The 14,048-nt window shown below is 42.6% G+C and overlaps 1 protein-coding gene across 2 annotated transcripts in view; it reads left to right on the top strand.

Moving 5' to 3' along the window:
- The first annotated feature begins 291 nt into the window (after positions 1–291).
- LOC119908816 (MAM domain-containing glycosylphosphatidylinositol anchor protein 2-like) overlaps positions 292–14,048 on the top strand; it is a 198,822-nt gene continuing 185,065 nt past the window's right edge. For both annotated transcript variants that reach the window (XM_038726693.1, XM_038726692.1), the window contains exon 1: positions 292–1,297. In XM_038726693.1, the coding sequence (XP_038582621.1) occupies positions 1,225–1,297 (73 nt within the window). In that variant the 5' untranslated portion in view covers positions 292–1,224. The remainder of the gene's footprint in view (positions 1,298–14,048) is intronic.

The following is a 14,048-nucleotide window of genomic DNA, read 5'->3' as shown; positions in this document are numbered from 1 at the left end:
AGCAGTAGTGTGTGATTGTAACACAGAAGTCTCGCTGTTTCAAGCCAAATCTGATGAATGCTACCTGACAGACAGCATGTCATCCTCCCTGTCTGATAAAAGAGGCATGGAGAAACATGAGCAGACAGGAGTATAGACTGTGTGTTTTGTGTTGATTGCAAAGGTCTGTCAAAGCTAGATCTGAATTCCAATGGTCCCATCTCTCTCCCCCTCTCTCTCACAGCATCCAGCAGCTGCGCCTCTCATGCCTTTCCTGACGCTGAGCGAAGCCTCCCATACAGATGAGCGCTGGAAGCCACGCACCTCTTGACGTAGCCACAGACCGGTTGCGGTGCCACTCGGTCTCCGTAGCACGTATTGCGCAACGTGACTGATGCTCAACTGGCTCCACGGCTGGCACATCCGGCTCCCACGTCCCACCGTCGCGTGAATTCATTAAAAAGTGGTCTAATAACGCCGAGACAACAGCAGGCATCGCCGAGGAGCTGTAGAGAAACCATCCGCCGCTCCTCACCGGACTGGACCCTCCCCTTGTCATTGCCACCGGGAGAGATGAGTCGAGCGCGCGGCGTCGGGCTGCAGTCGTGATGTGACTGTGTGAGCGCACACAACAGCAGTTTGACGACTTTACCGCCCAGAAGGTGAAGACGGTGACAATTCTGACAGTGTGAGTGCTTTTGTGAAGCAGAGGTGATGGCTTCGTTTGACAGCGCGCAGCCAACGCAACAGCAGCATCCGCGGAGCGAGCCGTGGCCACAGCTGGAAATGAGGAGCTATGTCTGTGGGTACCGTGCCTCCGTCCGCCTGTAGTCGACAGCATCAGTGTGCCACCTCGGTTTGGTGCCTCGGGGGTCTTCGCTAAAATCCAGCAGCACACGGTAGGCTATCAGTGGTGCGCACCTACCTGGAGTCGAGGAGAGGTAGCTGTTTGTTATAAGGCCGGGCTTTCTGCAGCCCACTCCCCGCGCCTGCCTGCTTCCCCGCTTCCTCCGCGGCGTCTCTGTGCCGCGAGCGCTCCGCGCTTTGACTACATGGCAGCGGGCATAATAACTATCACTAGTCTGTTTGCCTCCTGCGGCCATAAATACCTTTACAGCGCACACTGAGACTAAATTAATCGACGTGAGGATCGGAACAGTGCTGTGTCTATGCACCTCAGTTACACCGCCCCGGAAAGGACTTCTTGCCGTTGAGAGCTGGATATGCAGAGATTAACGTGAAAGGATGGATCTAATTATCTGTGTTTTGGGTCTGCTGGCGCTGATCGTGGAGGGCATCCGTTGCCAAGGAGTGTACGGTGAGTGTATGCAATTTGCTCCTGCTGAAAGCAAATGTGATCATGACCTTGTAAAACAGTGGTCGCTCATAAATCGCCACCTTTTAGACTCACAAGGTTTTTTCAAACCCCATGCAACATCAACTCGTGTAAGGGTGACAAACCAGGTCTGAATGTTCGAGTGAGAGGCTCCAAATGTTCTCAGCAACCCCGAGGTTATACAGCAAATCGCGTGTGTAGCCAATCAAGCACAGCCCCCTTTTCTCATCCAATTCATCACTCATGATGGTCGGTGAGCAGGCTAAATTTAGTTGGGTAGATTATTGCACTGGGACCTGGTAGATTTGTCTTGAAACCTGTAGCCTCTCAGACTGGTCACACAAAGATGTAATTAGTTAATTATCATTCAAAAGGTCGACTTGGAACTGGTCTTACATTGAGCCAAATGTAGATTTGAACATCATCACAAGGTCTGTAATCTGTTGAGCAGTGGCATTTAGTATGCACAGTCATGAATAATTTCCATGTGTGGTGGATCTATTTGCCTACTGCTTCATTGTGTCTGTGTGTCTGAATCTCTCTCTGTCTCTTCCTCCCATGCACACACTTAACAGTGAGCACACATTTCTGTCTCTTACCCAGTCTGCTTGTGCAACCAGTGGCACAGATAATGTCTCATATGAGTCGTCATCCTTGCAGCAGCAGCAGCAGCAGCAGCAGCACTGTGGGGAAATAATGATTCATGTGCACTAACATTGGGACACAGAGGAGACCTTGAGTTGCACAGCCCTGACCTGTTGGCAGCGGCAGTGGCTCTGACCAAAGCAGAGGCTGTGCAGGGACAATGCGAGGTCAAGTAGAGTTGTGGGGTGGTGTGTCTCAGAGGCCGTTGCCAGGCACTAAAAAATATCTTTGTCGCTATGGTGTGTGTGTGCAGAGATGATGTAGCAATGAAAGGTTACTGTGAGCATGACAGGAACAGTCATGGTGCTGCACCTGACCAATGATGCGCCAGGTTTTTATCTATTCTCTTTCTCTAGAGGGAGGAGATGAATAAGATAATAAATCACAGCACAGGTCAGGCCAGCGGTAGCGTGGCTGCTCATATATGTGCACAGTTACTCCTATTACCAGCTTTCAGCTTCTAACACCTGTTGCAGAGATATTTTTAAAGTCAGGCGTGTCTTAAAGATGCAGAACATACAAAAACTGATTTTACCTCATTGTCAAACCTCTAAGCAGTCATTAAGCAGTTTAAGATTTGTACATAGGCCCTAGGTGTTGTTGTTTGTAGTTAGTGAATTCCTCCAGTTACACATTAAGCCCAAGGGCATAACTTCTTTACTCAAAATCTACAAAATCGGCCTCTCCAAGATATACATATATTCAGGACGGATGGCCATGGCGCTACCCATCAAAACTGAAAGCATGAATGTCAGATCAAAGCTGTAGATTCATGGCGTGAGCAAGCTGTCCATGCTACAGTGTGTGCGTGTAGATGAAGATGCAAGCCCATTAGAAGGAATCATATCCATAATGCTCGATGTGGTGTTGCCATAGAGGTGGTTGTGTGTGGACTGTAGGCTTTCAGCAGCGGGAGAGACAGGGAGATGTAGCAGATGGAATTGTTTGAGCGTTTAACGGTCTGTGTTTGTACGTTTGCATGTATGTTGTACAGCCTGAGAATCCTCTTGAGCACAGTCACCCCTCCCTTTTCCCCTTCACTACGGTGCTTCGTCTATTCCACAGCAAGTGTGCTAGAGTGAGGATTTACATATGTCCTGCTTTCTTGCTGCTGCTGTATATTCTGGTACTGCAACTGGAAAAGGGCTTAGTGAGATAGACAGGTGGACGTTTATGGACCCAAACTTGTGTATCACATTGCATATAGTCCTCTATATGGCTTCATGTTTAAAGCATACTGCACATCTCCAGGGAGGTGGTCTGAATGGAAATGTATTGGCAAGGTTCAAAAATCAACATTTATTATTGATAGTGGCAAAACATTAGCATGCATGTTGTGTTGCCTCCCGCTGTATTCATCGAAGGTTTTGCCAGGGTGGGTGGGTCAATGAAATGGAGTATTGTGCACCACAGGTGAAAGGGAGTGGGTGTGTGACTGAATAAAATGAGGTCCGTAAGAGGATAGGAACACATAATGGTGCCTGTAACTTTGAAGTGGTAGACATTCACAACAGGTTTTATAGAGGGCAAGCTCTGAATCCTTTGCTGTGGTCATATCTTTGAAATCGGGGTAATCATATAAATCCGGAGATTCTTAGTTTTTCACAGTCAAATGCATTTCAACAATAACTATTAACACTGCTTTTTTGACCTCCAGACTCTATTATCTCTTTTTCTGTTGCGTTCAAAGCTATAGTTACCACTTTCCTTCCCAGATCTCCAATCTGGCTGAGGAGCAGATAAATGGAACAGTCTGCGAAAATTAGACTTTCAGCGATTGTTTTTATCGCAGAGCATCAGTATACATCATCGCCGCAGACTAAATGGTGGAATCATGATGTAGTAATGAAGAAATCACATACTAGTGTGTTAAGTGGTGCTGCCAGAGTCATTAAAGAGGATTGATGAAGGCTAGTCATCCCTCCATGACTCCAGGCCACAGAGGGGGAAAAGAGACACACCACTAAAGTACGACATCTGCTCTGCTCATTTTTTCAACTGCTGTCCCTGTCTTTTCCTGTTTTTTCCTCCCTCTTCCCTCGTAACGTGTCTCTCTTTTCTCATCACTTTCACCACACATACAGACACACATACACACACACACACACACACACACACACACACACACACACACACACACACACACAGACACACACAGACACACACACATACACACACACCTTTTCCAGGAGATTGCTCTATTATCTCAACCTCTTCTCATCTCTGTGTTCCTCTCCAGAGCTCCAATCGGACAGTGGCTGCTCTTCTGTCCTGGCAAATATAAGTAACCTGATAAAATATTCTCAATTGGCATTTATCTCTAATGTGGCTGACAACCAAACTGCACTAAATAATAATATCAAACGGCTACAATGGAACATGACTCTTATGATAGCATGGAAATGTTTTTCTGCTTGTTACTTTATCTGGAGATGTACCGCCTTCAGTATGTTCTCTTTGCATCAAAGTCAGTCGGCGACAACCTCCATGGGATGTGCAGATGTTCCTGATCTCATTTTGTGTTATGCTACTGAAGAGAAAAAGTTCTCTGCTTTTTCTCCCATCCCACTTCTCTCTCTCTTTCTCTCTCTCTCTCTCTCTCTTTCTGTCTCTCGCTCCCTCTCGTTTGCATTGAAGTCCAACCAATTGCTGGGGTTTCTTTTCATGAGCCCCGGTTCAGACGCTTTGGCTTCTAAGCTATGCAAATGCATTCTGCCAGTGAAACTAAAGCCGTCTTTGTTGGTTCTCAGAGGCCTCCTCCACAGAGTCCTTCATCATTCCCTTGGATCGGGACCCTCACATTTCCCACCGTAATGAGACCGCGGATAACTCTATCTCTTCTCCCCCCCTCCCACTCCCACTCCTTATCTCCCTGGCTGTCTCTCTCCTCTGTCTTTCTCTCTCTCCATTCCCCCCAGGGAACAGCCGATGGACGTCTACAGTATATGCGCTTCAATCAGTGGCAAATGCGGATATAGGTATGGGTGCAGCGCAGAAGAAGTAATTTGTTGCAGTAGAACAGTGTGAAATGCACACTGGGGATTACTAACGCACCCCTGGGTGGGGCTTCAGATAGCACCTACTTAATCACATCGAATGTCAGTTCTCTTTGGACCGGGTCCTCTGAGACTGGCGCTGAATATACACTGCAAAGACAATGTTTGAACTTAAAGTCTGAAGTACTCCTTCTGTGCTCCCTATTCACTGGATAATCTTTGACAGTTTTACCATAATACTCCAATACAATGTGATTAAGGTGAAACAGCTGTTTTTCACTGTGGTGAATTTTGGGAACCAGACGTCAAATTCTCTCCAAATTCTCCACCAATATAGTGTGGCACATCCATTATATCGGGGGGACTTGTGAGAGACGGATGGATATAAAAAAAAAGGTCAAAATTTAAGAAACAGAGGCCAGAATATCCTGACTTTTAGTCCCGAGTTGGAGCCAAGATTCATAATTTCATTTTACTCACCCTGCCTGATAAATGGCATGCTCCCAGTTTGTAATGCATGCCCTCTGTTATAAATGTATAACTTTGTATAGTCAAAGTGGAAATAATCCTGATGACATGAGTATGACATTATCTGGGTTATTTTCTCAGATTTTAGAAAGCTACTTTGAAGCCGCTGAAGAAATCATAGAACTGTTAACAGTAAAACAGTTTACCGAGACATATGAGAAGTATGACTCATTTCACACATATGAGTCATACTTGTCATATGTGTAAAATCAGTGAAGTGTCCTTTTAATTATATCTGTGTGATTTCCTGTGCATGCAAGGTGTGTGTCTATGTCGCGGGGTGACTCTCCACTGTAAGGAAGCCACTCCCAGTTTTGCCCTCTCTCTGCCCCCTTTAGCTATTTTGAACGATGTGACTGAGTATAGTTTGGCAATAGGCAAAATGGAAAATGGAGCTGTAAGCTTCAGGATTGTAGCAGGGATTTTAACAACATTGTCAACTACTACAATGTCCTCTGCACAGAAAATAAGCAATGCCATTCCTTTTTTCTCATGCATAGTTCAAAGCAAAGATATAGAGTCGTGCACAGCTGTGATGAATGAAATATATTTTTCAGCGGGGATGTTTATATTTTTCTTGATGATTTGTGCTCAAAACAAAAACAACATGAAAGTATAATGTAGCTTTGGCTACTCTGCACACATCATGAACAGCTGTAATACTTTCTTCCTTCTACTGTGAGGATTTGGATGAGTTCAGGAACACAATTTACCTCTGGATCATTCAAGGCCAAATCCCCACTGCGGACCAAAGAAGCTTATTGTAACCTGGCTGGCTGCTTCAACTGTTAAGCCCACATCCCCAAACCCTGAGCCACTTGTCCTGCTCTATACAGTGCTGAGGACAGAAAGCTGCTGCTAATGATCTTGTAGTCAGTCATTCATTAAGCCCTGTTATGGTGCATGACTAGACCAACCTTGTGCTCTGGTTTATTTAGAATCATTAAAGTCTTTCCACACTTGTAACAAAGTCTAGAATGGCCGCTAACCTGCAAAGAAGACTGCAGAGAACCAGAGAGTTTTCCTTTGTCTCATGACATTCTAATGAAGTGGCCATTTATCATCTGGATCATTAAAAACAAGATTGAAATCTTAAATGTCAACCTTGGTCCTGCTAATATTACCTTGTACAATAGTAGGGCTATTATCTTTAGTGTTTTCATTTCTTGTAATAGTGTTAATTTCCTCATATTGACAGACACATGGTCCAACTCCAATAAATTAAAGCTACAATATCTTGCTTTCAGAAGACAAAGTGGCGAATAGTGCTGGTTCAGTTGTAGTATGACGGATGTAGATCCTTGGGATAAGGCTCCACTTATTGGCACTGAATTGTGCTTCCTTCCCATAACCTACCGGTCTCTTTTGCCAAAAAATAGGAAAATTAAACAAAATAGCATAGAAACATTTACGCTGTGGAACCGTAATATGGTGTTGTTGTTGTTTGCTCTTGTCCTCACCATTTGTAGCAACAATAGCCAGCAACACAGAAGCCTAATGTTTTTCCTGAAGATGGTGGAATGCTTAGACTGGCTTAGAAGACTATCATGAGATGTCAGTAACAAGAGTGTCCCATTGGCCCAGGGGTTTCAGCAATGTCACCTTTGTAGCATATGATCCCCCACATCTCTCCCTCTCCATCATTTCCTGTCCGCTCTGTGCTATATGCTATCCTAAAATAAAACAAAGCAAAGAAAATATGTTTTTAAAATGTCATGTCAACATCAGCTGCTCACATTAGACTGTAATTCACCACCACAGAAGCATAGCATAATGGCGTGTTTCCCATATTCAACAGGTGGGGATTTACAGTATGCTATAAGGAACACTGAATCTTATTTTTCAAATTAGTTTCACTTTGCAGTTTGGAACTGACTTTACTTTATTGGTTGGTAGTTTAATCAATAAAAATGCTTTCTATTTTTTTATAAACTGATCATACAATTTCTATGGATAATCTTAAAGCCACAGCACACACGTAGTCCACCCATTCAGGTGGAATCCCTGAGTAGACCTCTTCCCAGGACGGCCAAACTGAGTTTGCTTGCCATCACCCGTACCCTTTTGTTGTACCTGTTGGGGCTGGGCAACTTACCCTGTCATGATTCTTATTAGTGCATGGATATTGGTGAAATTATGTAATTCCCAGCATACCTCCACCTAATGCACCTGGTGAGGTCTAATTAGTCAGAGTAATTGAAAACACCTGTGGGGACTACATCTGTCAGATAAACGTAGTAGAGTAAAAAGTACAATATAAGTAGAAGCATAAAGCAGCATAAAATATAAAATATTCCCAAAATATTCTAAAATAACCCTTGTGTGCTCGATTTACAGTTTTTGAGGTAAAGACTTTGGCGGAATAATGGATATGAGTAAGTATACCCCCCCAGACACACACATGGGCTTAAGCATGAGCCAGAGCTTTTCTTTGTGCTTTGGTTTTAGAGTTTTACGTTTTCTCAATTTATAACCACTGACTGATAATTTAAGTCATACATTCATTAACATCTTATTGTGCATAAGCTATTTGTTAGCTTAAATGCCACTTACTGGTTTTTCCCCACTACCTCCTGACCCTGCAATTTTTCCAGTAGACATTCATGCTCTCATTATGCCGTCATGCCTCTTATATGCATCGTAGTTGGGTCAGCTTATAAATACTGTATGCTGTATGTGGATGGATAAACAAGAGAGAGCGAGGCATGCAGTACATGCTGCATGCTGATAAGAGCAGACCAAAATCCCGTTAGGCAGGTTTATAATTTGTGCACAGAGAGAAGAAACAGGTACATTTATGCATTTATAGAGGCTGAGAGAGAGTGAGGCTTTTATTTTATTATATATGTTACCTGCTTTATAGCTAAAGTAATGCAATCTTAATTAATGTATGACTTAACTGTGTATTAAAATACATTTTGTAAATTAAAGATTCATGAGGTGTTAAATCATTGCATAAACCTGCTGATTTATTAACATTAAGATGGCATTATATAATCCATTAATACATGCATTAGATCCTGGTGAGTGATTCATTGTTTTTACTAAACATGAATTGTATGCCTTCATAAAACGTTACAGATTGTTCTTAACGAACAGCAGGATTTGTTGCTAAGATGGACACTTTTTAGTGTTTGTGGTGTGGTTCCATATCTTGAGTTATCATTTCCATTAGTGGCGTCACTTCAAATCACAGAGAATTATACATGCTAGCCAGCTTCAAAGTGACGCGAATGATGAAAGGGGCTTATTGAATATGAATGTCTCCTGTCTTCCCTTACGCATTTGAGTCAATTGAATTGTCTTTGTTAAGCCAAACTGGCAGGACCCACATTTGCACACAAAAAGTACAAATCACTCAGCAATCCCAATAGGTAGCAGACAAGAGCAACAGGGCGCCTTTTAGCAGTACCGTGGAGGAAATAAAGCAAAAAGCAAGCCGGGAGAGGATTGGTACGTTGAGGCACCCACAAGAGGCTAATGCCAACCTTCAACTATGTCACTTCAGCCCACACAGGCATCCTAAGTGCTGCTCCTGTGAAGTGATGTCTGTTGTCATGGTGACAGTATGTGAGCCTGGCATTGCACATCCTCTGACTTCCCTGTTGCCTCCCTCCCTCCCTCGCTCGCTCCTCCCCTCCTTCCCTGTCCACCTACCCACTCGCTCATTCTCTCCTTCCCCTCTCATGCCAGGAAATCAATCGCTGAAACAAATGTGAAGTGATTGCAGAAACGAAAGCTCCTCGCAGCAGCCTTACAATTGTGCACGAGAGCAGATGAGATTGCTGTGAGGGTGGGGCGGTGGCAGCGGGAGGGGGGTGTAGAGGGTTCTGGGGGTGGGGGTTGAATGTGTCTCTTCAAAAATCACCACCATTTCATTGCTGTGAGGCAACCGCAGGAAGGGGCCTACTTATCTTTTAAAGCGAATGAGGCTTAAGCTTCTCTGACAAGCAAGAACAGTGGCGGAGTAAATGTGTTGACAATGATGCCTTCAGTAGTCGCTAGCTTCAAAACTAATGCCAGACAGCAGGGGAGCCGCACAGACACCACTGCATAAGACTACAACCATATCCATACTACCCCCCCACCCATCCATCCACACATATGCAACTAAAAAACACACTTATCCATGCTGTATTTCCCCCCTTCTTCTCTCAAATCTAGTCATTCCCCTTCTGGCAAATGGAGACTGAGACAGTGGAGTTGTGCTGCAGAGGCACTGTGAAATTTAAACACAGATGAACATGCAGTTTGTGTGTGTGTTTGCTTTTTCATCTATATAGGGCAATACTTTGCTGAGATATTAATTTAGCATGTGATTTATCACCGCATTCACACATCAGCCCTTCTGAGCAAGACTCACCGTGGATGCCGAATGCGCCTCAAAGTGCCTGTGAACATGTTATGCAGTCATTACGTGCGCTTTTACACTTGCGTTTACACTTAGATTTACACTTATTAAACCTCCTACCCTTTTTAAAGGGATATCTAACTGTCTGCTGAGCCTTTTTTGTATTATTTGGCTTTCTGTGTATCCCTCAATAGTCTATAAAAACCTTATTCTTCTAACAGAAATTCACAATGTAAAAGCTAATCTCTTTAGCGTCATGCTCTCTTCATCTCCCCGCCAGACACAGTATATCCCAGAGGCTGTAACACCCATGGGGATAACCTCAAGCCGTGTTCTGTCAGTTAATAGCTTCCTATAGCAAAGCAAGCAGAGTTATCTGGAGTAGGCATAGCTCTTCTCCACTGAGATTTCACTAAGTGGAGAATGAAACATTGGAGCGAGATGTAATGCAGATGTTGGAGTTCCCGTCCAGCTCTGATTGTCTGCTGTCTCGCTTCTTGTCTTTATTCAGGCTGCTGTAGCAATAGCTTTGTGCTTTATAGGCATTTTACCTGGAGTTTTATTTGTGCGCTGTTGGTGTATAACAATGACTTTACAGAGGTAGCCACGCACCATGCTGAGAACAATACACCAATAAAGTGCAGAATCTGCGAAAAATGGTTTAACTCTTGCTGTGTTGCCTCCTCACAGTCTGGTGCATTGTTTTAAAAATTCGTGCTTTGGCCTTCAGTTATTAGCAATCCAATCTGACTCATAATGACACAGTCCGTACATGTCTGCCCAGCATGAGGTGTGCTTCCTTATGGAGAGCTTCTCCCTCACGCCAGCCCACATTTTGTGCCTTCAATGAAATATCTCACTTGATTTGGTTTACTCTCAACAAAGGCTTGCATCAGCTACTCCTGGCACGGGTTCCTTTTTCTTTGAGCCATCTAAATTACTGATTAATTCAAAATTGCTGTTGCATGAGGAAATTGAGTTATGTTCAGCATGAGTTCTTGTAGGAAATCTGATGCTTGTCCTTAATGAATTGTCAGTTGATCATATCTTGTCATTTCACTGTTATTATATAGATTATATGTAATAACACTGAAATTCAGTTAAGAGTCAGTCAGTGATATGACACCTGTAGCGATGTGAAAAAACTCCCATGCATGTATGTGCATACAGAGAGGCGCTCACTTAGACATCCTTTAAACTCCTCTTTCATGTCAGTTAACTGTGTTTCATCTGAAGATGACTGAAGCCTGGAGGCCTCCTCAAATGCCACATTCACAGCCCGAGCTGACCTCCTGCCCTTTTTCATTTATTCTGCTTCTCCCTATTTCCCTCCATTTTATTTCTGTCTGCCCTTACATTGCCTTTTTCCCTTGCATGCAATATTATTACTCCTTCGGTTCTGATTGTGTATCAAATGCCTCAAAGAGTGGCATCATCTCTGAACAGTTAAGACATCTCAATAATAAGGGATGGGCCTGTTTGAACTCTCCAGTGACCCTTCATTGGCGTCATTACCTTGAGAAGGTTGCTAAAATATATGTTGTTTAATCAAAGGTCTCTTTGCTAAGCAGAAAAGCTTTCCTGAACAGCACCTTTCTTTAGTTATCAGCCAGGCTTGCCATGGATTTTGTCCTCTAAGCTCAATTGGGGGTAAGGCTGATTGTGTGAAATTGCAGGTCAATAGTCAATCTATAGTTGATTGTTTGGGGACTGCTGCGCAAGTACTTGGGATCTAAAGAAGAACACCAGTATTTACTCACTGAATGCATATGTTGCCTATGTATTTTAGTACTGTATTCTGGGTTGAGACTGAAATAATAATAAGAAAATAATACTTAGCTTCCCACTTGACTTCTAAAACGTTACCTGTGACCATATTCCCCAAGATCTGAAGTTTGGCTAAAGCTTTGACCAAAATTCATTTAAATGCTTTAGGTTTGAAAAAAATATATTGTGGGTCTATCATTTTCTATATAGTGGCACAGGTGATTTAACAGATCAGCTTTAATAAGAGAAAAGTCATGCTCCAGGCCATTTTGTCACATTATTAAAAAACAGAGAAATCTTGTGTAATTAAAAATGTATCAAAAAATCGATATTATAGTAACGTTGGATTTCCCATTGGCCTCCAGGCCTCTGTTTTAAGGAAAGAGGAAATGTTAAAGTTATATATTATTTTGCCATTAAGTGGCTTGTTATACATGTAACTTATGTTTTAAATGAGTTTAGTTTGGTTGGTCTATGTGTTTGGTGTGCTGATGTGGGACCATGTAGTTATTAAAGTTTGTTGGTGGGGATATTAAACAGCTAGAAATCCCATCTATTGCCACAGAACAGAGGACTTCAAAACAGCTTTGAAATGCACCAACAAACCTCATCATATTAGTGGATCTGCAGGTCCTTTTGGCTCATCAGAAGAGCCCATGCAAATTCAGTAATAGCTTCTCTGAATGCATTAATAATGTTCTTCAAAAAGGGGGAACCTGGGTGGTGTTTCCATATTGCTATCCCTATTTATATCATAAGCCACATATCAACACATGCTGATAATATTCATGAATTCCGTAGAAACCGATTCAGAAGCAGTATAGTGAAATTTGGCTGTGCCCCCTCTGCGGTGAGAGCCTCCTGCAGTGGCTGCCTTACATGTTGGTGTGTGCGTAGGTGCCCGCGCGCCCACGTGTGAATGTGTGTATCTGTGTCTTTGTGTGTGTATTCCCCATGGATTTCTGTGATGCTACCGAGGTAATTGGATGTGTGACGCCCACCAAAAATCCCCTTTAGCCCTGGGCAAGCGCTCTTTCAATCCCAGCATGCCTCTGTGGAAAGCACAACCCAAAGTAAGGCTTATTCTTTCAACTGGCAAACATCAAATGGTTCCCTGTTCTCTCCATCACAGCCTCCGTCTCTCTGCTCCGCTGTAGCATCAGAGGAAAGCCCATTAACATGTAATGACATGACTGTGCACATGCACGGCAGTCACAGGGAAACATACAGCTGGGGATACACACCCTGCTCCCTGTTAATAACTGTTGATTTTTCAGTGACAATTATTTTGGTAGGATTGGGGAACTGATTGTTCTCTCATGGAGCTGATGCAGCTCTGAGGCAGGTGCTCAAAAGTATCAAGAGTGTTAAATGATCCCTGATGAACGGAGATGTACCTAAACCCTGGCATAGAGTTGAGTTTTACACAGTCTGAATTTAATTAAAGATGGCTTGGATGTTTGGGAATGACGAACAGCTACAGGAAATGTAAAAAAAAAAATGTCTGCAAGCTGACACAACAACATTAGCATGTAAATAACCAGGAGAACTGGCAATTAACTGATTTGTATAGTGTCACATTATCATACTAAATATTCATTTAGAGATGAGCTGCTGTGTTTGTGATGATGGATGGATATGCTATATTATAGGGCTACAGCAACAACTATTTTCCTCATTTGTTAATCTGTGTATTACAGTGATTGTTTAGTCTATATAAAATATTTAAAAAGTGTGAAACGTGGCAGTAAAATTTCCCAGAGCCATGTTAGATGTCCTCAAATTGCTTGTTCTGTCCGAAACACCCCAAATTATTCAGTTTTTGGGTTCAACAAATGATTTTGTTTCATTATCAATGAATCTGTCTCTGACTTTTTAAAGTAATAAATGTAAAATATTTATTTATAAATAAATTGTGTCCAAGATGACATCCTTAAATTGCTTGTGTTGTCTAGCCAACATACAAACACCTCAGATATACTTTGCCTACAGGTGCAAAAGTTCAAAATCTCAAGATATTCAGCGATATTTACACCAATATACAGTGATATAAAATAGATAAAAGCAGCACATTCTCACATTTGAGAAACTGGAATCAGCAATTGTTTGAAATTGTTGTTTGATAAACGGCATAATGGATTGTCAGAATAATTTAATTGATTTACTTTGAGTCTTTCAAATAATAGATTCATCTACTAATTATTTAGCACTGACAACTTAATCATATCAAATTGAGAAAATCAGCAAATCCTCATATTTTGGAAGTTGGAACCTGTGAAAGTGTTTTTACATCTTTTTTTTTTAGGGAAGGCAATGCCTGTCAACAGCCTTGTTCATGATGTATCTCAACAATACTGAAAGGACTGCAATGAAATCTGGTCCAAGTATTCATGTGAACCCACAGAATCAATTGTAATTACTTCTATCGCCATCATCAGGTCGAAAT

This window comes from Micropterus salmoides, unplaced genomic scaffold (genome assembly GCF_014851395.1).
Source record: "Micropterus salmoides isolate LMB-PRFRI ecotype aquatic unplaced genomic scaffold, ASM1485139v1 Ms_hic_scaffold_18, whole genome shotgun sequence".
NCBI classification, from domain to species: domain Eukaryota; kingdom Metazoa; phylum Chordata; class Actinopteri; order Centrarchiformes; family Centrarchidae; genus Micropterus; species Micropterus salmoides.
This window is presented reverse-complemented; position numbering and strand designations above follow the sequence as displayed.